General features: G+C 59.8%; 1 protein-coding gene across 5 annotated transcripts; it reads right to left on the bottom strand.

The window, feature by feature from the left end:
• Window positions 1–568: 568 nt before the first annotated feature.
• On the bottom strand, window positions 569–26,841 carry CELSR2 (cadherin EGF LAG seven-pass G-type receptor 2). 5 transcript variants are annotated; one of them, XM_037998163.2, is made up of 34 exons: window positions 22,974–26,841; window positions 17,237–17,884; window positions 15,061–15,283; window positions 14,697–14,812; window positions 14,429–14,517; window positions 13,884–14,041; window positions 13,359–13,522; window positions 13,061–13,186; window positions 12,551–12,717; window positions 11,962–12,249; window positions 11,702–11,876; window positions 11,324–11,465; window positions 11,023–11,143; window positions 10,417–10,600; window positions 10,140–10,241; window positions 8,685–8,779; window positions 8,267–8,476; window positions 7,564–7,747; window positions 7,323–7,451; window positions 7,041–7,221; window positions 6,740–6,907; window positions 6,504–6,630; window positions 6,191–6,391; window positions 5,713–5,887; window positions 5,276–5,388; window positions 5,019–5,098; window positions 4,803–4,929; window positions 4,593–4,715; window positions 3,910–4,037; window positions 3,589–3,677; window positions 3,289–3,483; window positions 2,980–3,150; window positions 2,646–2,880; window positions 569–2,295 (listed from the first exon to the last, which is right to left on the bottom strand). In XM_037998163.2, exons 1-34 carry the CDS (start codon window positions 26,299–26,301, stop codon window positions 2,268–2,270), a joined length of 8,790 nt encoding a protein of 2,929 aa, XP_037854091.2. In that variant the 5' UTR covers window positions 26,302–26,841; the 3' UTR covers window positions 569–2,267. The 5 variants fall into 5 exon arrangements, with proteins under 5 accessions (XP_037854091.2, XP_072864614.1, XP_037854089.2 ...); XM_073008513.1 differs by having other exon boundaries at window positions 569–1,902; window positions 2,646–2,898; window positions 22,974–26,776; XM_037998161.2 differs by having other exon boundaries at window positions 569–2,153; window positions 2,646–2,898; window positions 22,974–26,776.
• Between the last annotated feature and the right edge of the window lie 545 nt (window positions 26,842–27,386).

Below are 27,386 nucleotides of genomic sequence, written 5' to 3' on the forward strand. Positions count from 1 at the left end.
ATATCTCATATATATATATGAAACTTAGGACGAGAAGTAATGTTGCAGAGCACACACTTGGCTTCAGTATGAGTAGCTGCTTCATTTTCCAATGGGGAAAAAAACAAAAAACCACCCTGAGCAGTGTAGCTAGGAGGCACTGAGTCACTGAGCACCATTCAATTCCCACCAGCTTCTCAATGCAGCCCTCCCTGCCTCTTGAATGCTGCCCCAGAAAACTCAGCCCTGTCTAGGACTCAGCCCTGAGGGGCTGGGCTGGAAGGCTGCCGGCCCTGTGCAGCCTCTCCCACCACAGAAGTCCTTTCTGTCCTGGTGAAAAGGACACTTTCCTGCCTGCCCGCCATGTCTTCCTTGGAAATGCCAGGAAATGGGCTCTGCGCTGATCCGGCTACTTGGGAGCAGTGTCATGGACATAGACCGAGGGACAGGCTTATCAACCAGTGGTGTCTGAGTCTCCCGACCTCCCAGTGGGGACTTCTGGGCCCTGCCAGCTCTTTTGTTTTCCAGAGACCAGGCCTTCCTCCCTGCGGGAGACAAGGTGCCACACAGAAACAGACAGTGGCAGTGCTGTACCCGCACAGAACTAGTTTATTCAGTAGTATGGGGCATGAAAAAACAACAACAAAATGCTACCATATTTACAGCAACAACCGAACTGTACAATCTGATGGTTAGTATCAAGTTAGCATCCAGCATCTTTGTATTTTTTTTTAAAATCAAGTCATCAGTAGTAAAAACCAGTTAAATTTTTAACCCTTTGCAGGAATTGCTGAGGGGAGAAGACAGGGGGAGAATCCATGGCAGAAAAGCCAGAGGCCAGCCTCACAAATGAGAAACAGGAGCCTTTCTTTCCTGCCCACAGCCTCTTTTTCTAGCCACCTGCTCCAGAAGGAAAGTCAGTGACAAGTCTGGAATACATGCTTGGAGTAAATGGTGACTCAGATGAAAAGCAGTCGGCAAAACTGAGGAGAGGGGAGGAGAGGTGGGGAGATGGCGGCCTGGGGCCAGGGGAAGGGCGTCGAGCCCCCAAGCCAGGGCTGCTGGGAACACACCCCGCCTGTGATGGCCATATCAGACCCCCGGGACTGGACACGAACCCATCCCAACACAAAAAGCAAATAAATAAAACAAATATATTAACTCTCTCTTCACAGGGAGTTGGGGTGGAGTCGGGGAGAAAGAGGAACAGGACCTAGTCCTTTGAAGAAGAGAGCCAATTCCAAGAAGGGGTTAAAAATAGAACATGTCTCAGAGGCCACAGCAGGTTAGACAAAGTAGCATTTGTCTGATTTTGGGGGCGGGTGGGTGAGTGGACACCAGAACCCAGACTTGAAACCTGTGCTTGAGCACCCTCAGGGCAGCCGAGCCAGCACTGTGTTTACTCTTCCTCCCCCACCCACACCACAGCAAAGAAGCGCAACTTAACACATGACTGGCCTGCCCCAGGTGCGGGGCGGGCAGGAAAAATGAAGCACTTTTGGGTCAGCAACTGAGCAAACACCTGGGCTGCCGTGCACGGCCAGAGTCCAGGAAAAGGAGAGGGGCTGGGGCTGCCCGACCCCCGCCTGGGGGCACAGGCTCCCCTGAAAATGTGTTCATGCAGCATTTGGGGGTCCGGGGGCACTGAGTCCTTCTGCCCCCTCGCCAGACAGGGCTTTTCCAGTTCCTGGGAGAGGCAGCGCAGGCAGGGCGAGGCGCACCCTTTGCCCTGGCCCCTCGCCGTTCTGAGGCCTGCCCGGGTGCAGCCCGAAGGGTGTGACGCCCTGGGTGCATGTGGCTTCGTCCTTTCCTTTTGGTGATGGCGAATGAGGGGCAGGCCCCCCAGGAGTCCCTCTCCTCCCAGAGGCACAGCAGATGGGAAACTGAGGGGAGGCTGGGAAGCATCCTGGGAGGTCCTATCCTCTTTGGGAAGGGAAAGGGGAGTCAATTTCCAGCGTATAAAAAAATGAATCCCTGAAGTCATGAAGAGTGGAGATCCTTTTTTAAATTCTTTTTTTCCTCTTTTCTGAAAAACTTTATCTTGGAGATGTTGGCCCCAGGGGTCCAAAGTGCAGTGAGGGGAATGGTGGGGGGGGAGTTGGCACTAGATGGCCTTAGGTGGGGTGGGTACCCCTCCTGGCAAGGCCCAGGCTCCTCAGATGGACGTTTCGTCGCTGCTGCGGGCAGGCGATGGGGAGCGGGGCAGGATAAAGCACAAGACAGGAGCAGGGCATGAGTGCGGCTGGGGAAGGGAAGGGAGCCTCGGGCGTAGGAGCCACAGCCCAGGGTTAATGCAGGAAGTTAAAGAAGAGAAATCTGGAGAGGCAGGAAAGGAAAGTGGCAGAAAAGGCAGACAGAGGGTTAGTTGAAACAGAGGAGAGAGTGACAGCTTTCACCAGACGAAGGAAACAGGAAAGCACCCCCAGCTCCCCATCCTCCCGCACTCTGCCCTAGGCTGGGCTACACCGCGTAGCGCCCAGGAGGGGTGGCCCACCCCGCAAGGCACCATGGTTTGTGGGCACGGCATAGTAAGGGAGCTGGGCCAGTTCACCCATTTGTCCTCCTAAAGCCAACCAGAGTCGCCTGGGGAGGCCCGGAGGCAGCTCTGGGCCCAGGTGGGGCCTCCGCGGGGCTGCACCCCGTCCCGCCCACCCGGCCACACTCACTCGGAGCCTGATGAGTCCTCATCCACCGTGCCTGCCTTGATGCTCATGGCGATGGGCATGACCCCGTTCAGCTGCTCCTGGAGGCTCTGCCGGGGCGGTGGGCGGGGAGGGGGGCCGCCCCGGCTGCCCTCACTGGCAGAGGAGCCCCGGGAAGACCCAGTGCATTGCTCCAGGGGGAGCCGCAGGAGGCTGCTCTTCTCGCTGATGGTGGGCAGACACTTCTTCTTAAGGATGCCTGCGGGCCGGGGCGGGGCTGTGAGGTGCAGCCACAGGAGAATGTGAGGTGTGAGGCTGCTGACGAGGGGAGCGCGGCAGCTGGGGGTGCCCCACTCACCTTTGTGAGGCAGGGCAGAAGAGCCTGGAAGGGGGCCCAGGGACCCCTCTCGAGACAGGGCATCTCCATTCTCCCGAAGCCGCTCCTCAGGGGCCCCATTGCCACTACTCTCCTTTGCTGTGGTCCCAAAGTCTCCTGGCCAGGGGGCCTTCCCAGGCCCTGGGCCCCCATCTGGTGGGGAAAGGAAGTAGATGAGGCCCACAGAGGGCAGATAGCCAGGAGGCCACCACCCTACTCCTGCTTCCCAAGAACTCCAGGCCCATTCTCCTCCCACCGGCCCCAAAGGCTACAGCCCTGGTGTTGGCCCACCCTTGGGGGTACTGTGCAGGGGCAGTCTCTCGGCTCCAGGCCCCAGCAGGCTATCCCAGCCCTGCTCTCCAGGGAAGGCAGCCTCCTCTTCCTCCTCCTCTTCTTCCTCCTCACTGTCTGATGAATGGGTAGAGGCATAGGAGCCACTCTGGTCATCTTCTAAGGACAGGTCACTGTCGGAGTCTGTGTCAGGATCTAGGAGGCCAGGGAGAGATCACAGCCAGCCTAGCCACCTCCACCCACCTTCAGTAAAAGCCAGCCAACTGCCCCGCTGGGCGGCCAGAGTCTTGCCATCCTCACCATGCTGCTGGTCTTGACCCTCCAGGAACAGGCTGCCTGGATCCCCCAGGCCAGGGGGCCCTTGGCCAGGGTTCAGTGTGGATTCCTCCCTAGGAAGATGAGACCATGCTGGGGGTCAGCCTGGCCCCTTGCCCAGGGTCCCCGTCTCTCCTCTCCCCTGGGATCCTGGTTCCAGCCGTGGGTCCCTTACAGCTTCTAATCCAAGCTGGCCCACATGTCAGCCACAGTGTGTGCTCCTCAACTCCCAATGGCTGGCTGGCCCGGGTCCAGCATGCATGGGCCCCTCCTCCCCTCCTCCACCCTCCCATTTCCAGGATTCACCTCAGCAAGAAGGGGATGTAGCTAGGCTGACTCTTGCCCGAGCGGCTGGCGCTGTGCAGAGAGCCGGCCGAGTCTCCGTAGGGCTGGTACAGCCGCCCATCTGTGTAGGGGCTGGGGCAGTTGTAGGACTAGGTAGGGAACAGAGAGGTCAGTAAGTAGGGGAGTGGGATGGCTGGCCCCAGGCTGGGAAGTAGGAGGGTGGAGGGAACTTGCCCTAAGTTTCACCTTCCACATGCTCAGGTCTGAAAGAGGGGGCCCTGCTTCTCTGCTGCCCCCGTATTGAGGCCTGGCAGTGGTCATAGCTCTGCCACAGCTGTGCCACCCCTGCATGCCCCCAGGGATCCTGGACTCACTATATAATGGCTCTGTAAAAGATGGGACCAGAAATTGTCTCCTGAGAGCACCTTGGGAGACAGAAAATTTACTAAAATTCATGAGAGATTCTCAGGTGCAAGGCACTTATTACCGGATTATCTGTCTCAGACCCATCTCCCTCAAGTCAAAATCCTACACACCCTTTCCAACATCTCCTCCCCAGGCCAAACATACCATTTCACCCCCTCTTCCACCTTCCAGGAACGGATGGAGAAAAGGGAAAGGGGAGTGGGCCAAAAGTACAGGCTCACTGGGCCTCCTACCTCTCCCTCCCTTCACCACCCGCCTAAGACCCCTGGCTCCCTCACCGAGGTCAGGGTGGACTTGGTGGTCAGAGCAGGGTCAGGGCTGGGCTTGCGGCTGCAGGCAAGCTTGAGTGCTTTCCGGACCTCCTTGCTAAGCACCACATAGGAGAGGAAGATGAAGGGGCCCTGGCAGGCAAGAGGCAGCAACGGTCTGTGCATATTCAGGTACCCACAGCCCAGGTACCTCCCTTCTCCACAGGCTGGGCCAGGTACCTGGATGCAATTGCAGGCAGCAAAGAGGTAGTGGAAGAGGAGGGTGTCGCTGTTAACAGAGAGCAGTGCCAGCAGCCATGTGGCACTCAACAGCAGGAGGACGGCGAAGGAGGGCTGCAGACCTGAGCTAAGGATAGGGACAGGCCATAAGTCTGGCCATAAGGCCTCCCATGCTGGTGCTTGCCCACGGCCCAGGCACCCTAACCCTATACTCACACAGGACCTTTCTTCTCAAAGCCCTGCCGCTGGGCAGCACAGGAGGCCCGGGCCGCCAGGATGTACAGGAAGACACTCATCTAGGCAGGGGCAGAGGACATGGGGTGCTCAGTGGGGACAAACAGCTTCTACCCAGCCCACAAGGCCCCGTGGCCTCAGCTGTTCCTAAAGGGAGTCCTGAGGACACATGGCCCCAGTAGCAGGAGGACAGCAAAGGAGGGCCACAGGTGACACCCAACCCACCTGCTAGCACTCACCGAGACGGCAAAGGCCACTGGGCCAGCAAAACTCCAGATGAGCGTGTCATAGATGGAGAGCCAGCAGAAGTCAGGGTTCCCATAGCCCTCGGGGTCCAGGCCCACGGCTAGCCCTGGAACATGGAGACAGACGGGAGCAGGCGAGGGGTGGTGAGGGGCCTGGGAAGTAGGGCTGCAGGCAGGTGGGCTCACAGGTCCAGGCACAGAGCATGGAAAGGGTTCTGCCCACCATTGGCCCTTGTGTCCTCCCCAGGATAGGGAAGCAACACCTGGGTGGCGGCCTCAGAGTCTGGGTTAAAGCAGAGGGACACCTGTGAATAAACTGGTCTGGGGCATGGGGATGTGGGGCCTCAGGGCCTGTATGTGGGTGGGGAGAAGAGGGAACAAAGGTGGACCTAAGGATGTGGGACCCCAAGGCCAGGAATGGGTGGGGGTACCTGTGATGAAGGCAGGCACGCCCCAGCCTAGCATGTAGTAGAAGCGCATGGGGCCGGCGTTGACGTCGCGCACCTCAGTGAGTGCCCGGTACAGGTGCAAGGCCTCCAGCAGAGCCCAGGAAAAGGTGCAGAGGTACAGGAAGTGCAGCAGGATGGCAATGACTGTGCAGGCAAACTGAGGGCCCAGGCCAGGGCAGGTCAGTGACCAGGGCCCACCCAGAGGACAGGCTCTGCTTTGGGTCAGGCAGGGAGGAGGGCCTGGGTGTTGGGAACTGCTTCCAGGGAAGCCTGGGCCAGAGGCAGGTGCCCGTAGGATGCTGGGGGATCCCGGGGGACCTGGAGAAGAGGAAATCCTGGGCCAGGCGCTGCACTAGGCACCTTACTAGAGTTCATGGTGAAGGAGCAGGGGTTGCCAGTGGGGGCTGGGGAGGTAGCCTGAGAAGGTGGGGACAGTCTCTGGGCAGTAGCAGCATCTTACAGGGAGGTCAGCCTGGTTGATTCCCAGGAGGAAGACTAGCTGAGCCAGGCCCAGGGCGGCTGTCAGGTTCCGTCGGATGCCGTGTTGGTTGGAGCGCAGGATACGCAAGAGAGTGAGGAAGAAGAAGGTGAGCAGAAGGGCAGCCAAGGTGACACCTAGAGCCACGTATGTCAGTGTCTTCAGTGGCAGGATCTCCCCATTCTGCAGAGTGGGTGGCAGGGGGCCAGGGAATTAGGAAAAGCAGGACCTGAGCACCCAGCCCCATGCCCTGAGTGCCCACCCACGGCTCTGCATCTGCCCCTGTGGGCCCGACCTCCCGCCGAGACACATCCATGAGCACAGCGAAGCTCGTCATGTGGTTGCACTGGCAGCTGACATGGCTCTCGTTGCGGAAGACAACTTCACAGCCTCTGGCCGACCAGCCACCTGTGCCACTGACCCTGTGTGAGGAAGGCAGAGTCAGGAAGACAAGGAGGGTGAGGCATGCAGGGGCCTGGGCTTTCAGCCCAAAGCCTTGGGGGCAGGGTGGCGAGGGTAGTGCAGGCTCACAGGATCGAATGGTTCCAGAAGACACAGATGGGCTTGGTTCGCTCCTCTGTCTCCAGCAGGCGGAACTGCACCGTGATGGGCTTGTCCAGGGCCCGGGGCAGAAGCTCCTCATCGTCATGGACACTGATGCTCACCACAGGCGTGTTGATGATCGGGCGTTTGGGGACTCTGATGTAGGGCAGGCAGGTGCACAGTCACCACAGCAGTCACATGACTGGGGAGACGCCCCCGACCCCCTCCATGCCTCAGCACTCACCGCCTGACCCACACCCCCACCCACACCTGTCCCCTCGCCACTGACCTCAGGCTGCGCTTGTCAGGGTCATAGTTATGGGGCAGGAGCCCGGCCAGGGTGCGGTAGATGATGACGCTGGCCACGGCCTCACCCTGGCTCAGCTCCGGGTGCCGTCGCTGTCGCCGTGCTAGCTCCTCTGGCTCCTGGGACTCTCCAGGGCCTGCGGGCCTGACCACGGGGGGCGTCTCTGGGAGGGGACACTGTCACACTTAGCTGGGCCCTGCCCTCTGTGGGGTCTGCACAGACACTGGGGTCCAGCTCCCAACCCAATCCATGGCCACCACTGACCTCTGAAGACAGACTCAGGCAGAATGACCGTTGTCTCAAGGTCCGGGGGCCGCTCCCCACGCAGGGCCTCGTAGCGGGGCAGCTTGGCCCCAGCAAAGTTCCCCTTGTCCAAGCGCACTACAGAGATGACTAAGGAAGGAGATGGTCACAGATAGGACCTGTGAGGCAGGCAGGACCCCAGCACAGCCGCCCTTCCTTGTCGGGGACTCCCTCCACAAACCCCTGTTGGCACCAGCCTCACCAATGTTGGGTGTGACGATGGTGAAAGGGCTTAGGTAGGTGTGCCGCATGTTCTGGGCCAGGGCGCTGGCATAGGCCTCATAGTGCTGGAGCAGCCAGGCGGTGCCACCTTCTGTCTGCTGGATCAACTCCCAGTGCCGCTTGTTGGCTGCGTCCAGGAGGGCGCTGCCCACCCGCAGCAGATTCTGGGGTGGGCAAGGTCACGGTGGGTGTGCTCACAGCCTACACCTGACATCCCCACCACAGAGCCCCAGCCTGTGCCCAGGCCAGCCCCCGCTTCCCGGCAGGCCCCTCCCTCTGCGCTCACCATTGCCTCCCCTGAAATGCTTCTGGACCGAACTGCCCACTCAGGTCACCGGATGCTCTGCCCCTTCACCCTCCTCCTCATTCTCTACATAAGAGCTTCCCAGCCCTGTGCCTGGACCCACACAGATGTCTTGAGATACTGCTTCCTCCCAGCCCGTGGTACCACAGGCAGGCCTCTGTTCCGGGTCAGACCATGCCCCAGCACATACACCTTACTATGAGAAGGGTTGGGAAGAGGGCTGGGCCAAGGGTCACGGGTTTCACGGAGGCCTCCTGCCAGCAGGGAGCTCCTCATAGGTGGGATGGGAAGGCCCCCTCTGCCCTCCAGGTTGCCATGAGCAGGCTCACTCACCATGACCCCCATCTAACCAGCCAGCCCTGCAACCTCCAAGCCCCACCTCAGTGAAGTGCACGTCCTGCGTGGCAGACAGCCCGAAGCCCCGCTGGACGCTCTCGTGGGCCAGCAGCCGTGTGGCCAGCTGGTAGGCCACCTTGACGTCGCTGCCGAAGTAGCCAACTGTGTGCTGCGTGGCATTGCGCAGGAGCAGGGCCAGCCGCTGGGAGCGCCCTGAGTCTAGGCCTGACTCATTCCGCTGTAGCCGCTCGGCCTAGACAGGAGGGAGTGGAGGAGCAGGAATGAGGGCAGGAACTCTGGAGCAAAAGGACCTCAGGAGGGGAGAGATGGCCTTTCCAGCTGGGAGACCAGGAACACACAGGCTGGAAATCCAGAATCCCGTTTCTCAAAGATGGGAGTAGGGGCAAGTGAGACTCAGCATGAAGGACAGGGAAAAGATGGTGACGAGGCGGTTCACTTACGAAGCCCTTCAGTTCTGAGAAGGTGATGGACGTGCAGTTGAAGAGGTTTGGGGGGAGCCACCCCCTGTGCTCATCACAGTGGCGCACAGCAGTCCCTGCGGGAAGGAAGCCAAAAGGGCTGCCCTCAGGGAGACACACAGGAAGCCCCTGAGACTGGCTGACCGGTTCTGCTGGAGGCCAGCACCTCATGGGCCAGGGACAGTGACTAGCAAACAAGAGCCCTGGTGAAACAGGAAGACAAGTATGTGGAACACCAGGGCCAAAAATCTCTGCAAGATGAGTCCACATGGGGCTCTGGGGGAACAGGGCATGTGACCTCCTTGAGCCCTCATCCTGCCTGTCTCCAGTCACCACTCTGTGCTCTCCACCACTTCCTGCCTATGAACCTGCTCATCGCCAGTCCAGGACCAGCGCCATCCCCCATACTGGGCTGGGTCTCCTGGGTCAGCAGCCAACACCCCTACTCCCCAGACTGTCTGCCTTTGTGGTGGCATAACTCCAGGACTCGGTGGTGAGCTGACGATGGGAACCCTGCATGATTCATCTTTGAATCTCTAGCACAGCCCTATGCCAAGCACTGTGCAGGTTTTTCAGCATTTTTGTTAAGAGTCCAAGATGTGGGACGGATGCAGTGGCTCATGCCTGTAATCCCAGCACTTTCGGAGGCTGAGGCAGGCTGACCACGAGGTCAAGAGATTTGAGACCATCCTGGCCAACACGGTGAAACCTTGTCTCTATTTTAAAAAATACAAAAAATTAGCTGGGCATGGTAGCACACACCTGTAGTCCCAGCTACTCGGAAGGCTGAGGCAGAAGAATCACTTGAACCCATGAGGTGGAGGTTGCAGAGAGCTGAGATCACGCCACTGCACTGCAGCCTGATGGCAGAGTGAGACTCCATCTCAAAAAAAAAAAAAAAAAAAAATGGAGTCCAAGATGTGGCGGGGCGCAGTGTCTCACGCCTGTAATCCCAGCACTTTGGGAGGCTGAGGCAGGCGGATCATGAGGTCAGGAGTTCGAGACCAGACTGGCCAACATGGTGAAACTCTGTCTCTACTAAAAATGCCAAAAAGAAAAAAGAAACAACAACAACAACAACAACAACAACAACAAAAATAGCCAGGTGTGATGGCAGCCAGAGGCTGAGGCAGGAAAATTGCTTGAACCTGGGAGGTGGAGGTGGTAGTGAGCAGAGATCGCGCCACTGCACACCAGCCTCGGTGACAATGCGAGACTCTGTCTCAGAAAAAAGAAAAAAAAAAGAGTCCAAGATGTAGGCACAATTGGGCAACAGAGGAAGGGGGACCGTGAGCCAAGGAAGATGGGAAATGAAATCCCAGGACCTGGAGGCCAGAAAGCAGAGTCCCCGGATCTTCAGCCAGGAGCTTCCTGCCCTCATCCCACTAACAGCAGAGGCCATGTCCTCAATATCACACTGGGGCCTCCAACACCTACCAAAGGAGCCTTTGGGACAGGGAGCAGCAGCGGGCAGCCCGAAGCGGGTACGGGGCCACCAGATCCCAGCTTCAATCGCACGTGGGCAGCTGTCGTAATTCACTGCGGGGAAGAGCACATGGTCACCCAGGAGCAGCTCTCCCTCTGCGGTCCTGCCCAGGATCCCCAGCCCTCCCTAGGTCTCCCCAGGACTGCAACCACCCCTTCCTGGCTTCCCTGGGGTGCAGGTGCCCAGCACACTGTGAAGAGGGCTGCCCACCCGTCCCAGGAGCCACACCTTCACAGCCATTGGTGGTGACCTCAGCAAAGGGGTTGTCACAGCGGTCACACTGACGCCCGATGACACCTGGCTTGCATGGACACTGGCCGTCCTCAGGGTCACAGACGCGGGACAAGGAGCCTGTGGGGTAGCAGTCACACAAGAGGCAGGTGGGGCTGCCTGGGGGCCGGTAGTGGTTCTCCTGAGAAAGGAGGGAGGAAGGGTGTCACTGGCCAGGCTCTCTTCCCAGGATGCTCATGGGTCCTCTCAGCTGTGGCCCCTCTGGAGGGGGTCCTGACCTCAGGTCCCCTCAGGAGCAGCATTCAAAATAATTAACACTAGCAATGCTTTGGAGTTGAGCCCATCAGCGAGATGTCACACAATCAGAACAGGCTGCAAACCACCACCACACCAGGCCCAGAGCCCATGGGTTACACATTGGCCCAGGGTCCCCCTGCACCTCAGACACATGAAGGTAAGCGGTCAACAGCTCTGCCTATGAGAGCAAAGGCACAAGGCCCTCGACTCTGCAGGAAGACCCATCTCTATAGCCTCCCCCTAGGGCCCAGGAGATGTGGACAGAGGCCCAAGTGGCCACACTGGGGGCTTGTTTGGGGCTGTCACCTTGCAGTGGCACTCGCCGCTTGTCTTGTTGCAGTCTGGGTCAAAGCCTTTGCTGACATCACAGTTGCATGGGCCACATGTGGGATGTCCCCACCAGCCACGGGGACAAGGCTGGTCAATTCTGCAGAGAGGGATCCAGGCAAGCATGAGCTCCCCCTGCCACTCCTACCTAACCTAGGTGAGCCCTATGTGGCCCTTCTGACCCTGGCTGTGGATCAGCCAGGCTTTCAGGGCTCTGAGGGACACACAGAGAGGAGCAGCAGCCACTGGGACCTGCTGCCACACGCCCTGGCCTGCTTACCTGGTCTCACAGTATGGCCCAAGGTAATTTGGGGGACACTCGCAGGTATAGCCATGGGGGGCACTGGGCTTGCGGGTACACACGGACTGGTGCTCACACGGGTTCAGGTCACACACATTAGTACAGTTGTCACCATAGTAACCTGGGACCAGAAGGACCAGAGAGGCTCATTCCCCCACCCTCCCCTCGCACCGTCTTCCATGAAACCCACCTTCATCTATTTCTTCCCACGTAGCATCCTATCAGCTGGCTTTGCTGTGTCGATGACTAAGGCTCAGAGAGGTGATGTGATGCCCCATGCCCCAAGTCACACAGCAGAGCCAGCATGTGGCCCCAGGCACCTGATAACTTGCCTGTTGCCCTGGATCCTTAGCATACCTGGATCACAGCTGCAGGAATAGCTGTCCCAGTCGTTGCTGCAATAGCTGTTGGCAGGACACGGGTTTGAGTCACAAGGGTCAGGCAGGCTACAGCCTTGCTCAACGTTGATGCTCTCCCCACGGCTGGGATCCAGGCTGTTAGCCCCCTCCGGCGTATCACTCACCCGCACACCCTGGGAGGGACAGGAGCAGTGTTGCCCTCAGTGGAGCAGGGCTGAAGGTGGTAGGGAAGATGGGAGGGCAGGGCAGGACGCTCACCTGCAAACAGCCCCGAAAGCCACGGGCCACACCGCCGGCTGGCCCAGGTATTCCGCCCACTGTTATGTTGCTCAGGTGCAGACCATGCAGCCGGGGGCCCAGGTTGCCCTCTGCTCTCTGCTGCCCATAATCGAAGGACAGAATGGCATGGCCGGGCCCCCCACTGGCTCCCAGTGCCAGCTGTGCATGGTGCCAGTCACCGTCATTGGCCCGACCTGGCTCCAGACGGAGAGAGGAGGCCTGGAGCCCTGTGCCCTCTACGCTCAGCACCACGTGGCCCTCCCGTAGCTGACACCAGGAGGAAAGAAAGCAGGGTCAGCAAACGGCCTTAATCACTCTTCTCCAGTCCACAGTCCCCCTTTCTGAACCACCAAACCCATCCTGCTGCCCAGCTCAGGCCACAGAGAGGAAAGTGTATTTATTTCCTTCAGGCCCAATAGGTGGCAGCATTGACCTTCCCAACAGATCCAGTGGCCTCTATCTGTCCCCACCCCTGCCCAGGACCTGCCCAGCCACTTCTGTCCAGCCCCCTAGAGGCTACCAGGGCCCTACGGCCAGGCCAGGGCCAGCCGGCTCTTCCCTGCATCACCTGTAGGGTGATGGTGCTGCGCCCCCTGGTGACGGCCTGCAGCAGGACACCGTCGGCCTGGCGAGTGCGGAACATGAGGTTGAGGTGCCAGGGTTGGGAGATAGGCAGCGAGAGGCCATGCCAGGCCACCAGACTGCTGCCCAGGAAGTGCTGTGGATTGGCCATTTCTGGGGAGGCAGGAAAAGGCAGACTGTGACGGGTGGAGCCGTGGAGGGCCCTGGGGGTGTGATGCTCAGCGGTGGCGGCTGCATGGGAGGCAGAGCCCACTCCCCTCATCAGCCCCGCCCTCCAAAGTGCGTACCTGCCCTGGGCCCGCCCCACGCTGTGCCCAGGCCTGCCTCTGACTGGCCCCTTTGTCTCCTGTGTTGCCCTCTCAGGGCTCTGCCCAGACACGCTTTTCCACCCACAGCCCGGCTCAGCGGAGGCCTGCCCAGCGCCTGCCCCAACCCTGCCAATTCCCAGGCTGTTGATGGCACCCCGGCCTCAGCCTCTAACAGCCGCCCTTCCTACCCTGGGCGCAGCTCTTGCCCCCAAAGCCCAGGGGGCACTCGCAGCTGAACGCGTCCCACTGGTTCACGCAGGTGCCCCCATTGTGGCAAGTGTTGCTGTCACACACGTTCTTCTTGGCAGGGCAGCCTGGAATGGAGAGAAGGCCTCTCAGTGGACCCGAGCTGGGGCTGTAAAGAGGAATCCTGTGGCAGCAGCTAGAGAGGCCTCTGAGACCCTGCATTCTGGCATCCTCACACCAGGCACAGCCCCTCCCCTCAGCACTGGGATCCCAGCCTGACTCCACCCCGGGCGCCCATACCAGGCACAGTGCCATTGTTGGCAATGAAGTCAGCCATGTCTATGTGCCGGCTGTCCACCTGCAGGTTCCGCATGCAGCCCACGAAGTGCCGCATTCGGACTGGGAAGCTCTCAGGCAGGTCAGGCACTCCGCCTAGTAGCAGGGGCCCCGTCAGATCCAGAGACCTGGGGGAGAAAAGATGGTGGCAGCACAAGGCAGGGCTGGGAGCTTCCGGTCCTCCGCTTGCTCTGCCACCAGGCCGGAGACAGGAAGGGCCTAGGCAGGTGTCCAAGGGGCCCTGCAGAGCAGTGCTCAGGAAGGGGGTCACCCCCACCTGGAACTGTTCTTGTCGAACATTTGGCCCCCTCCCCAGACTGCCCCACAGGGCCTTGCTCTGATTCCCCAGTCTTGACCCCATCCCCAGGGCTGAGCAGGGGCTAAGGGAGGCAAAGGGAGGGAGCCCCCAGAAGCCCACCCTCTCCACCTTCCCTCCCTGCCTGGCCCTGCCCTCACTTCACCCCATCCCTGGCCCTTTTCCCTGCTCACTTCTTGCTGCCACCCTGGGTGCCCTGGGCAGCACAGGAGTAGTTGCCCAGGACAGATCCGAAGCGTAAGGCCACCCCCGTGTCACAGCCATCCACGGTCACCACGGCCACCTTCTGCTCTGATGGGCCCTGCGGGAGCCCTGTCTGACCCAACAGTGGCTGTGGACAGGAAAGAGCAGAGAAGGGGGACACTTGATGCAGAGCCCACTAGGTTCATGGCCAGCACGCACTGGGTGCCTCTGTGTGCACCCACATGCCCAGACACACGTACATACATGCATACACACACGTGTGCTCACATGGTTTATGCATGTAACTACCTTCCTCAGTGTCCAAGTCTGCGGTTGCCTAGTGGAACAGGGAGCATCAAGCAGTGCCCAGTGGGGTGGGAATGCCCAGCAAGGTGGTACCTTTCCAGCCGCTCCCTTCCTCTCAGCCAGAAATGCCCTGACCAGCCCACCCAAGCCTGGAGGCAGTGCCATTCAGGGCTGCGTAAGCACCTGAGGCAAGAACAGAACCCCAACCCTCTGTGCCCTCCACACCCACCTTATTGTAGTATTTCAGCTGCACCGTATGCCACTGGCCATCACTGACTCCTCCGGGCACGAATGGAGACACCGTGGTGGTTGACTCCCCTGAGGAAAGGATCAGGTGAGCTGGGATGCCAGACGAGGGCTGGGAAAGGCAGGGTTGGGGTGCCAGTGGCTGGGGCTGGGCCCAGGTTCGGCTGATTAGAGTATGTGGCTTGGGGTCAGGGGCTGGGAGACTCGGGGTCTTTGGAAGATGGGCAAGGATGGGGGGCAACTGTGATCACCTGCAGAGAAGGTGAGCTGGACCTGCTCCTGGATCACCTCGAGGGCCACAAAGTCATGCTTCTCATTAAAACGCCCATTGTACAACAGCAACCCGTCGCGCTCCTTTGTGGCAAACCTGAACAGGAGTTGGGGATGGGGGCAGGGAATGGGGTATCCACCTTGATGCCAGCACCCCCACCACCTAACCAGCGCAGGGGAGGGAGATCTGCTGGCAGAACCACAGGCAACTCCAAGAGCTCCTGGCTCTGCTGGCAGCCTGCTCCACGCTCTTTCGATGCCTGATCTCTTACTTCATCCACAGAACAGGAGGCACCTCAGACGCCCACCAGGCCTGCTCCCTACCCCCAGCGTCCAGCCACTCACGAGAGGGCCAGGGTGAAGTGGAAACGCTGGCGCAGGCCACGAAAGGTGATGAAGGAGCGGGCGGGGAAGCTGCGCGTGGTCACCTGGCAGTAGGGCTTCTCGAAGTCTCCAGATGGGCAATCACATTTGAAACCGCCCACCAGCAGGTTGACACAGGTGCCCCCATTCTTGCAGACACCTGGGGTGCAACGGCCTGAGCGAGCACTCACCTCACAGTGCTCACCTGGACAAGAGGAAAGGCAGGTGAGTACCAAGTACCTGAGGATGAGAGGGGAACTGAGACTCCCCACAACCCAGAGATAGCTCCCACGGCCTCCCGTGACCCTTGTAATACCCCCCAAACCTCCCAGGCATCCCCACTTCCTCTCGTGTGCCATCTTCTCTGAGATCTACGGTCCCCAGGCCTTCCTGGGCACCCTGTTTGGCTCACTGAGCCGCTCTCGCCACAGCTCCACATACTGCTCCCCTGCAAGTTCCTCGGAGTTCCCAGCCCCTTCCCTACCCCATTTGGGTTTCATAAGCACAGGCCTGCTGGGACACCTGGTTGTAAGGCTCCTGGGAGCCTTCGATGTCACACTACCAAGCATGCCTGGGGGTGTCCTGGCCCCCAAGAGGGTAAATGTGCACAGGCAGATGGGCCTGCAGGACAGTGGGAGGGCTGGGAGCCTCCCTCCTCCCTCCTTCCTACTGGTGCTTTTGTCCCTCTCAGGCATTGAGATCAGTTTCCCTCCCTGGGGATGGGACCAGGCTTCCACTTAGATTTGTCTGGGTTATGGAGGAGTAAGAGAGAGAAGCTGGGGAGCCCCCAGGAATGGGGCAGAGGCCTCCCACCTTGAGCCTTGGGGTCCAGACTGAGGACCTTTGTGCACGTGGGACATGCTGAAAGTGAGAAACTGAGCCCGGAGAGCTCAGACAATTCAACAGAGGAGCTGAAAACTCCAACATCAGATGGGAAAATCCACCCTTCTCTCCCTCCCCATTCCCAGATTCTAGAGATAGGTTCTCAGCTCCTGTGCCTAGTGACTGGCTCTTGTTTCCATGGAAACTGTTGTTCGCCTACTCTAACCCCCCCAACCCCCCCACCATCCTCCTGGACAAAGACTCCTCTCCCCTCCCCCACGCCTGCCCCTCCCCTTCCCCCCACCCCTAGCAGCAGCAAAGAGAAGTCAAGTCTGGCAAGTTCTGGGCAGGAAGATGCAGCAGGGAAGGGAGTGGGGCCTGCCTGTGGCTGCTGGCAGAGCCAGTGGGCATAGCACCGGAGGACAGGGAGCAGGGCTTGGGCATCTAGGAAGGAAGGGCCTACAGAGAAGGGAAGGGAAACAGGGAGTGTCCTGAGAAGATGCAGGAGCCTGAAGGGAGGGGTCAGGAGCATAGAGCAGACGCAGTGAGCATCCCAGGGAGCAAGATGTGTAAAGACCTTGGCTGACAGGCCAACAGGGAAGCCCCCTAACCAGGACCCTCTTTTACCAGCACCTGGGCAGAGGTGGAGCCAGTCTGCCCAGGCCCACACAGGTGCAGTGATCTTCTGGAACACCCCATCTCAGAACCCAACCCCTTCCAGTTCCCCCAGCACTTCTGTGTCCTCCCCTTAATGCCTGGGGAGAAAAGTACTTGCTGCAGTTCAGAAAGGAAATTCGCTCAGCGGTGTAGAGACCAGGTTCTAGGCTCAGCCTCACATCTAAACCAGCTGTGATGAGACCAGGAGCAAGTTACCCAATCTCAGCGTTCCCTTAAATCAAAGCCAACACCTTCCATGCCACCAGCTGTTTCCAAGTATCAAATTAATTACATTAATCCTCACAACCAACTTATGACCTAAGTACGGTCATTACCTCCATTTCAAATAACTGAGGGCCAGAGAGATTAAGTAATTTGTTCAAGGTCACACAGCTACTAGTGGCAACGCTGAGACAGGAACCCAGGCCGACTGGCTCTGGAGTCAGCTCTACCCACAATGACACTGCCTGTGTGTCCCTTGCGCAGCAGGGAGAAGCACTCCTTGCGCTGCCTTCCTCAGTGGAGTGCTGTCAGGGAGCAGGCCGGATTTATGACCTCCCAGTGTAGCTGCACCTCACTCGGGAAGAGAATGAGGCAGCCGCCATCATTTGTCCTGATTTGTGCCTGCACCAGAGTCAGCCTTCCAGGGCTGCCCCATGGGTCCTCTCCCTTGGCTCACCTGTGTAGCCATCACGACAGAGGCAGGTGTAGCCGCCCTCGCGGCTGCGGCAGCGCCCGTGGGGGCCACAGGGCCGCGAGTAGCAGAGGTCCACCTCCGTCTCGCAGTAGTCACCCGTGAAACCGGGCGGGCAGCGGCAGCGCAGACCCCCGACGGGGTGGATGGGCCGGAAGAGTACGGAGGAGGAGGCGATAAAGGGCGCAGAGGAGTCGAAGCGCAGCACCGACACACAGCGCATGTAGTTCTCACAGGGCTCCCGCAGGCAGATGTTGTCGTCGAAGGGCAGCACGCGCTGCGCCGAGATGGCCGTCAGCAAGCTGCGGTTGAGGTACAGGCGCTCCTGCAGGTCCTCGGAGGGCAGGAAGGGCGGACCGCCCCCGGGCCCTGGCGGCTGGCCCACCGATAGGCTCACGTTGAGGATGTGGCCCCCGGGGGCATCGGTGTCCCGCTGGACGTTGAAGACCACCACGTGGTCCGGTGGCGTGGCCAGCGTGGCGGCCACCGCCTGGATGAAGAGGCCCAGCAGTGGTGACAGGAAGCGCTCGGGTGACATGTCCTCCAGGCGCAGCGTGATGCTGTGGGTGAGCATCTCATCAGTGATGATGGTCACACGCAGCGCGCACTGGGCCGTCACGCTGTGCACGCCGTCTGTGGAGGGGGACACCAGTCAGGACCCAGTCTGCGATGGGGGGCCAAACCACAGACCCTCGCAGGGGTGTGGGGAAGGCCCTGCACAGGAGCTGGGGCTGCAATTCGGCCTGTATATTCCTGCACCACCCACCAAGAAAGCCTCTTCTCTCCAACTGGCATAAGGGTGCTGAGCCAGGTATGTCACCTGTGGGCCAGTCACTCCTTCAGGGCTCAGGGGATGAGATTTGCAGAAGTTCTCTTTGCATCCTTTCCCAAAACCTTCTGTCACTGATGCACGGCACACCTCTTAATGTTTGTGCACCTTTCCCTGCCCAACCACGCCTCCGGCTCCCTTCCCCCAGAGTCTGTGCTGCCCTGCACGGGAACCCTATGTTGTCTTTTTCATACTTTTCTACAGGGCCCAGAGCATCCTGAGAGCCATAAAAATCATCCCCATGCCCCCTCAGCCTCTACGCCTTAACACCACGAATCGCAGTCATGGCTGCAGCAGGAAGTCGGGGATGGGGGGCGGTAAACTGGGTCAGTGGGCCACCTAGTCCCCCTCCCACTGAGCCCCACGGCTGCTTGGGCGCAGACCTGCTATCCCCATGGCAACACCCAACACAAAGCATTCTTCCTGCCCAACTCTCTGGGCTGCTGTGGGTAGCCTGGGGGGCCCCACCCCAGGAAATCCAGCTGAGCCACGTTAACCAGTGACAACATCACCCACTGCTCCATGCTGGAGACAGGGTGAGTGGGGGTGGGGGACCAGGGGGGCAGAGATAGAAGGGCCTGGGCAGCTCTCCACTCTGAGACCCCAGAGCCCCACTGAGTCAGTCTCTTCTCTGACCCTAGGGCCTGTAGCTACTCAACACCCACTTGGCTCAAGCATCACACCCAAATGCGTGCCATACCCCCAGGCAACACACTCACTTATAAACAGCTAAGTACTAACACACACCCTAAGCCCAGAAATACCACACACACCTGAATGCACATACACATGGGAATGAATTTTATTTAGCTAAAACATGAAAGTTGGGGACCTGGAGATGGAGGAAATGGCTTTGCAGGGCAATACGGGATAGTCTTATTTTTTTTATTTTTTATTTTTTTAAGAGATAGACTCTCACTCTGTCGCCTCTGCTGGAGTGCAGTGGCACGATCATAGCTCACTATAGCCTTGAACTCCTGGGCTCAAGTGATCCTCCCACCTCAGCCTCCCAAATAGCTGAGACCACAGGTGCTCACAAGTATGCCTGGCTAATTTTTGTTTGTGTGTAGAGATGGGGTCTTGCTATGTTGTCCAGGCTGGTCTCAACTTCCTGGCCTCAAGTGATCCTCCATCTCAGCCTTCTAGAGCACTGGGATTACAGGCATGAGCTACCGACACACTCACATTTTTATTTGTCACAATGCCTTACACATAGTAGGTGTTCAGAAAACACTGAGATGTGGATGACAATCTATTCAGTCTCCATAAAGAATAAATGGTCTTTAAAACATAGCAGGGGGGCGGGGCACAGTGGCTCATGCCTGTAGTCCCAGCACTTTGGGAGGCCGAGGCAGGTGGATCACAAGGTCAGGAGTTTGAGACCAGACTGACCAACACGGTGAAACCCCGTCTCTACTGAAAACACAAAAATTAGTTGGGCGTGGTGGTGGGCGCCTGTAATCTCAGCTACGTAGGAGGTTCCAGCTACTCAGGAGGCTGAGGCAGGAGAATTGCTTGAACCCAGGAGGCAGAGGGTGCAGTGAGCCGAGATCGCACCATTGTACTCCAGCCTGGGTGACAGAGCGAGACTCTGTCCCCAGAAAACAAACAAACAAACAAACACAAACCACATAGCAGGGGGAGCCCAACTAGACATAAAGAGCGAATGCTTACCCTAGCAGTAATGGGGCAGGAGCCTGTGTTTTTGTAGGGGGGGTGTGAGTAGGCGAGGAACATGGGGACAAATTCTGCATCTGTATTGTACCTACTTGGGGTGGCTGACTATACCAGTGGTGGCTCAGCTGAAGCCGGGAAGGCTGAAGGCAGACCCCCATCTCAGCCGTGTCCTCGGCCCACTGCCCACCTACCCTCCAGCCTCATCACTTGCTTCTTCTCACCAGCTATCACCAGTAAGCCCGCTTGTCATCACCCACTTCTGTTCCTCCTGCTCTCGTCTCAAAGCTGTTGCACAGGCTGTTCCTTCCCACCTAGACACCAGCCCACAGTCCTCCGAGTCTTCTAACCTGCCCTGAGCTCACCTGCTCCAGGAAGCCTGCCCAGATTTATGTCATCAGGCTCTACTTTCCTCTCTGTTTCAGACTTCCCCGCACGCACTAGGGTGCCCAGCTGGCACAGGACTCTTGTATACCTGGTACATCTGCCTAATGATTCCTTGACCAGATATTCCCTCCAGGCAGAAGCAGCCCAAGACTCCACACACAGTGCCCATAACTGATTAAGAGACGAGAGGGCAACCAAAGCCACGGAGCAGGAGAAACTTTGCCACCACTCAGCCCTGGGAATGAACACCCCTCGCTGTGTCCCCCGCCGCCATCGTCTCAGGCCCCGCCTGGGCCCCTCTCCCAGCATGTGTCTGTTGCTTCCCATCTGGTTCACCATCTGTGGCCACCTGCCCCCTCTGCTATTGTCCCCATCCCCAACAGTCAACCCACTGCTCTCTCCTTTCTGTGTCCCCCTCCCCTGCCTTGACCTAGGTCACCCCTCAGGTGCAAAGGCAGGGTGGGAACAGGGGTGGGAAGTGCATTGCCTAAGCTGTCTTCCTGAACAGAAAAGAAAGAGCTGGGATGGCCTCTGACCCCAGGAAATGCCACCTGTGCCCCAAGCTTAGCCAGGCACACCTGGAAAAGCGCCAGGTCCCGGTCAGCCTCCCAACCTCTCTTCCCCCGGCAGATGTGCCAGCGGAGGCTGGAGGCCAAGAGGGCTCTGCTGTTCTGGGAGCTGCCCAGACCATGGACAGGAGCTGCTGTGTGTCCGAGCAGAGGAAGAAAGAGGCGAGGAGAATTCAGGCTCCAGGAGAGCCATCAGCCCAGGCTGGGACAGCCGCAGCCATAGGGAGGAAGAGAGGGGAGGCACAAACTCGGAGACCAAACGAGAAGACAAAGCCCCAGGAAAAGAGCCAGCGATGGGCAAGTGGGAGAGCAGGAGAGCCACAGGAGCAGGGAGAGGGCACCGGAGAGAGGCAGTGCTGCAGGGGCCCGCATGGGCAGGGGCCGGAAAGAAAGAAGAGACAAAGAACAAGAGGAGGAAAACAAAGGGGCAGTGGGAGTCAGCTCCCCCTCACCCCGGCCTCCCTGAACTTTGGGGTTGCCGTGGTGACTGCCTCCAAGGGTCAGGGTGGAAGGGAGAGGGTGGGGCCAGAGCTGCCGGGCCAGGAGAAGCCGTCCTGGATGTTGCCCTGAGCCTTCTCTAGACTAGGGAACTAAGATCTGGGGCTCTGTCCTGGTGGGAGACTGAAAGCTTAGTGGGGGCGCTTCTCTGCCCCCATCACTTAGTGTCTGGCCACATTCACCAAGGGCAGGCTGGGTGTGGAGGACCAGAGGGAGAGGCTCTCCTTCCCACCTCCCTCCCACCGCCTCAAGTGCCCAGGCACAGCTGAGGACACAGGAGCTCCAGCCTCCCACTTCCTCCTCCTGGAGGGGAAACTGAAGTCTCCGGAGGCTCAGAACCTCAGCCACAGTCCCTAAAAAGCTCCTGCTTCCTGGTTCCTGTGGCTACCTTGAGGGGTGGGGCAGGGAGGCATCTGTCCAGCAAGGACCCTGAGTGAGGCCACACCCCGACTCTCGCATACCCTTCCTTCCCCTTCAGGCCACACTCCCTGGGGTGGGAGTAGGGGCCTGCCAGCTTCTTCTTTTCCTCCCTTCCCTGACAGGTTTGAAGGCTGCCTAGTGGGGGTGTGACCTGACCCACCCCTGAGGTGCAGCTAACAGCATCCCCTCATGAGGGTCTCAGTTGTTCCCAGGCTTGGGGAAGGCACTCAGCAACTTGGGTGTCGTCCTCTCCCTGCTGCTACCTCTGGCTCCCCACAGCTGATAAAAAAAGACAGAATACTGTCACCAACCCCCTCCAACTCTCCTCCCCCAGCCCTGCTGTCCAGGGAGTCTGTAGGCTAAGCGCTTGGCCAAGCAGCAGGAATGCCCCAGCCTGGGTTCCGGCCAGGCTCCCACGCCCTGGGACTCTGTTCTGTCCTCAGATCAGGTGCCTTGGGGTCTCTGCCCTCAAAGCCCACCAGTCCCCTGGCCTGTCCTTGTCCCTACACTCCATTCCTGGAGCTTGGCCTGGTCACAGCCAGCAGGAAAGGAAGGCCTGGCACCCTAAGAACAGCCCATGGGGTGGCAAGGGGGCCCAGAAAGCCTCAGCTTGCCCCCCAGCTTCATTGCAGCCCCTCCTCCAAGCCAGACCCGAACCACGGACTCTGAAAGTGGGGTCTGTTTGGACAGACAATGAGCTCTAGCCTCACTTCCTGTGGGAGCTCTGAAGGGGGAGCCAGGCCAGGCTCTTTCTGCCTGGAGGGAAAAGAATGCGCTAGACAAAGTCCATGTCAGCCGATTCTGCAGCTCAGCCAGGAGGCAAAAGGGGCCAGAAGAGGACTGCAGGGTCCTGACCCCTGGGTAGCGGCAGCCCTGTGCTCCCATGGTCCCCATTTCTGCCAAAGGCTGTATGAGACTGCAGGAATATCTTGATGGGGGTGAAGGGGCCCTGGCCTCGCCTCCTCTCCTGTGCCACAGTCCTCTCTACCCTTCCCCCAGCTCTCCTGGCCCCCCAGGCTTCCACGCGCCTTTTTTCACAATTCTTGGCAGCCATAGCCGGGGCAGCCTCACAACACTTCCCCGACCACGTCACAGGCTGGTAGACGGTGGGGGCAGCCAACCGAAGCAGCCCAGCCCAGCCTGGCGGAAGGCGGGGCCTGCACCAGCCGCCGGGATTCCTGGGGCTTCTTCCCAAGCTGGCTCTTGCCCCCTCCCGATCTGTGCCAGGCATTGGGCAGGGAGGTGGGTCTGTAGTTGCTTCCTGGATCGTGCCCTACCTCCAGTGGCTGCCCAGACCCTCCCTGTGAGCTACCCCCACCCCACCGCCACCTGGACCCTTCCTTACCTGACACCAGCACGCTCATGATGGCCTCCAGAGGCCGGTTGTTGTCCAGTGCGCGGCTCAGCTTCAGCTCGCCCGTGGAGGCATTCAGCAGGACCAGGCTGAGTTCATTTCCCCGCTCAAAGCTGTAAGTCAGACTATCTGAGATATCAGGGTCATGCGCAGGTACTCGGCCAATGGCACCCCCAGGGAAGCTGCTTGAGCGGTTGGTGACATAGTTGTTGAAAAGGATCTCAAAGTTGCCCAGCACTGGTGGGTTGTCATTGCGGTCAAGGAGGCGGACGTGGACTGTAGCCCGGCTCACCAGAGGAGCTGACGTGGCCTGGATGACCAGGACGTACTCAGGCCGGTCCTCGTAGTCTAAGTCTACCAGGGCTGTCAGCTCCCCAGAGAAGATGTCCAGCTGGAAGACCTCAGGGATGTTGCCCTCCACAATCTGGTACATAATCTGGGCATTAGTGCCTTCATCGGGGTCAGTGGCTGTGACCCGGGCCACGGCCAGCCCAATGGGGCTGTTCTCTTCCACAAACACATCAAACTCATCCTGCTCAAAGACAGGGGGATTGTCATTCACATCCAGCACAGTGACTGTCACTTCCATGGGCGTGCGGGCTGGGGGCATCCCCTTGTCCACTGCGTATGCCCGCAAGACATACTGGGCCACGTTCTCTCGATCCAGCCTCCGCAGCGTTCGCACGATGCCTGACGTGGACTCGACAATAAAGTCACCGTCTCCATCGTCGCCTCCTTGGAAAGTGTAGAAGACCCTACCATTAAGTCCAGAATCACGATCAGTGGCAGAGATCTGCAGGACGCTAGTGAAGGGTGGCACATCCTCATAGACACTGCCCTGGTAGGAGTCACGCAGGAACTGAGGGGCATTGTCATTCACGTCGTTCACCAGGATCTCCAGGTAGGTGGTGTCGGACTTCTGGGGAATGCCGTTGTCCCGAGCAGTAATGGCCAGGGTATAAGACACTTGGTCTTCGTAGTCCAGCTCAGCCTGGGTGGTGACGGCCCCTGTGTCTGCATCGATGCGGAACTGGGGGATGCTGTCCTCCATGAAGTAGGTGATGCGGGCATTCTCACCTGTGTCCTCATCCGTGGCGCTAATCAGCACCACTGTGGTGCCTGCCGGCCGGTCCTCATTAACATTCACTGTATAGTGAGAGCTCTGAAAGACAGGACGATGGGTGTTGGCGTCGGTGACATTCACCACAATCTGTGCCGTGTCCTGCCGCGTGCCATCGGAGGCGGTAACAGCCAACACATACTGCCGCTCAAGTTTGTAGTCCAGTGGCAGGGCAAGGGATACCAGCCCACCACCACTTTGGCTGGTGATGGAGAAGCGGTTTCGGGTATTGCCACTGGTGATCTGGTAGGTGATGACACTATGAGCATCACGGTCCACAGCTGACACCGTCACCACGCTAGTGCCCACAGCTGCATCCTCATTGAGCCGCACTGTGTACTCGGGTTGGGTAAAGGTTGGATTGTTGTCGTTGACATCCAGGACAGTCACGCTGACGCTGGCCGAGGCTGTGAGTGCTGGAGTGCCATGGTCTCGAGCTTCTACCCCAAAGCTGTAGAAATCAACTTCCTCTCGGTCCAGTTCAGCAGCCACAGAGATCCAGCCTGTGCCATTGTTGATGGTGAAGGGGAAGTCAGGTCCCACCCCAGCAAGGCGGTATTCCAGGCGGGCATTGTCACCAGCATCAGCGTCGATAGCCTGGACGTGGAGAACCAGGTAGCCTAAGGGGACGCTCTCCAGGACAGTAGCCTGGAAAGGGGTGCTGACGAAGATGGGGGCATTGTCATTGATATCCAGGACCTGCACTGTCACCAAGCCAGAGACATTAGAGAGTGGGGGACGGCCACCATCCTGTGCTCGCACCCGTAGGGTGTACTCCTTGGTGGTCTCATAGTCAAGAGGGCTTACCACATCCAGAGCTCCAGTCTGGGCATCCAGATAAAACTGTCCCCGAGCGTTGCCACTCATGATGCTGTAGTGCACCAGGGCATTGCTCCCCTTGTCTCGATCCGAGGCTGTGACTCGGAGTACTGGGGCCCCCGGAGTCACGTCCTCCCTCACCTGGACCACATAGCGCTTCTCACTAAACTGGGGGGCATTGTCATTGTCATCCTCCACAGAAAGGAAAACAGCGGCTGTGGTACTCCGAGGACCCGGGTCCCGACCCTGGTCACTTGCCTCTACCGTCAACTGGTAGGATTCCACCTCTTCCCGATCCACAGGGCCACGGGTTCGGATCACCCCAGAGCGAGGGTCGATCTCAAAGACATCGGAGGGACTGCCCCCAGGCCCCTCCAGCAGACGGTACAGAATATTGGCATTGGGAGGGGCATCACCATCCGTGGCCCTGACAGTGAGCACCTCATAGCCAACCTCCAGGTTCTCCCTGAGGCTCTCCTTGTACTCCTGCTGCTCGAACACAGGGTCATGATCATTGGTGTCAGTAACCAAGATGGTGAGTGTAGCCAGGGCACTTCGTCGGGGCATGCCGTGGTCCTGTGCCGTGACCCTGAAGACGTGGGTGCTCTTGGTCTCACGATCCAGCTCCTCAGCTGTGGTTACTGCACCAGTGATTGGGTCCAGGGAGAAGAACTGGTTGGAGCGGCTATCAAAGAGGGCATCCATGGTGTACTCAAGTCGACCTGTCTCGCCCTCATCTGGGTCGATGGCCCTCAGGGATGCAACAGGAGTGCCTGCTGGTTGGTTCTCTGGCACTGTGGCCTGGTAGCTGGGGGGCTGGAACTGGGGGGCTGTATTTACATTCCTTTTCCGACGCCCACCCATGGACTCTTCTGGTGACCCTTCCCCTGCCCTGAGCCCGGGGGCCTGTGCCAGCTTGCAGGACTGGCATCTGAGCCGTGGGGCTTTTAAGCACGGGTGCTCCTGGGGCAGTGTGAGCTTGCCCTGTGGTGAAAGGTGGCCTCCAATGCCCAGGAGGCGACAACTCCAGGGGCAGCCTTCAGGAGCTGGTGGTAGGGGAATATGGGCCCCGGATTCTGGACACCAAACCCTCAGGCCATCGTGGTGGGGTACCAGGTGGCCAGTCAGCTCAGTGCCCGCATCCGTGCAGCGGCTGGTGTACAGCCAGAGGTTCGACGCTGAGGATGGACAGAGCCAGCCCACAGGGGCGCAGGCCCCAGAGGAGCCGAGTCCCCTGGACCCCAAGGAACGACAGGGCCCCACTTGGTCTCCCAATACTGACGGCGGCGGCGGCAGCAGCAGCAGCAGCAACAGCAGCAGCAGCGGCGGCGGCGGCGGCGGCGGCGTTGGGAGGGGGGCGCCGGTGGCCGGGCTCCGCATCTCTCCCAGCTCCCGGCCGGCGGCCGAGTCAACAGCGGCGGCGGCTCCTCCTCCGGCTCCTGCCGGCCCCGCCGCGCCTCATGCCCGGGCCAGGGCGCCAGTCCCCGGGGACCCCCGTGCGCCCCGCGGGGCCTGCGCCTGGATGGCTCGGCGGGGCCCCGCGCTGCGCCCTCCGACGCGCCCGGGCTCCCACCGCCCCCGGAGCCAGACCCGCTCCCTGGTCACCCTGAGAACCACGGGCTGCCGCCGCGCCTCCACCTGCGCTCCGGGCACTCACCACCTGCGCCCGCGGGCCCCGCGGCGCCCCTGGCCTTGCCGGGCCCCGGGTTCCGGAGCCGGGGTGCCCCCTCCGCCCCTGTGGGATCTCCCACCTGCGCCCGCGTAGCCGTGCGCCCCGACCCCGGCCCGGCCCCGGCGGCCCCCGACGATCCCGCGCCGCCCGCTCGCGCCCCGCGTCCCCGCCGCGGCTGCTGCCTGTCGCCGCGGCCCCGGGCCCAGCCCCGCGCTCACTCGCCTCCCCGGCGGGCGGGCGAGCTCTGCAGATCCGCGGCGGCGGCGGCGGCGGCTCATTACCATAGACCTGCTCGCGCCGCTGCCGCCTTAAAGCGGCGACGCCGGCCGTGCCGAAGAAGGTGGGCCCCACCCAGCGCACTCCTCCGCGCCGACGCGCCAGGATTCCCTCCAGCAGGACCCTCCATCCCCATTTCCCCAGGCCGGCCTCGCCAGATGACCGGTGCGAATTAGCGATCGGAAGCCACACAGCCGATGATAGTCATGGTGGCAGTACCCTAAGTATGTCTAGAGGTTTCCGAAACATTTTAAGGGCTCTCAGAGGCCAAGTTCCTAGTTCATGCCAGTCCTAAGAGCCCTCATTGCTGTCCCCTCCCATAGGTCCCGGGTCAGACTGAGTTAAAAGGGCCCTGAGCAACACTACAAAGCCTCCAAAATCCCAGAGAAGCACCCACAGTGAGCTACTGAGCCCACTCCCTCCCTACTGTCCCCCCCACCCCACCCCACCAGCAAGGCTGAGGTCTGACCAGCATGCCCCTTGAGGTCTGGCTGCTGGAAGAATGACCCCAGCCTCA

This window comes from Chlorocebus sabaeus, chromosome 20, assembly GCF_047675955.1.
Source record: "Chlorocebus sabaeus isolate Y175 chromosome 20, mChlSab1.0.hap1, whole genome shotgun sequence".
Taxonomy (NCBI): Eukaryota; Metazoa; Chordata; class Mammalia; order Primates; family Cercopithecidae; genus Chlorocebus; species Chlorocebus sabaeus.

What these genes read in the sequence shown, in the direction of transcription:
- CELSR2 (XM_037998159.2), bottom strand. Translation starts at nt 26,301, where the DNA reads ATGCGGAGCCCGGCCACCGGCGCCCCCCTCCCAACGCCGCCGCCGCCG. An exon ending in GGGCCATACTGTGAGACCAG is followed by an intron (nt 11,144 to 11,323) that starts GTAAGCAGGCCA and finishes CCCTCTCTGCAG; the next exon opens with AATTGACCAGCCTTGTCCCC. An exon ending in TCAACCAGGCTGACCTCCCT is followed by an intron (nt 5,888 to 6,190) that starts GTAAGATGCTGC and finishes CTGGGCCCTCAG; the next exon opens with TTTGCCTGCACAGTCATTGC.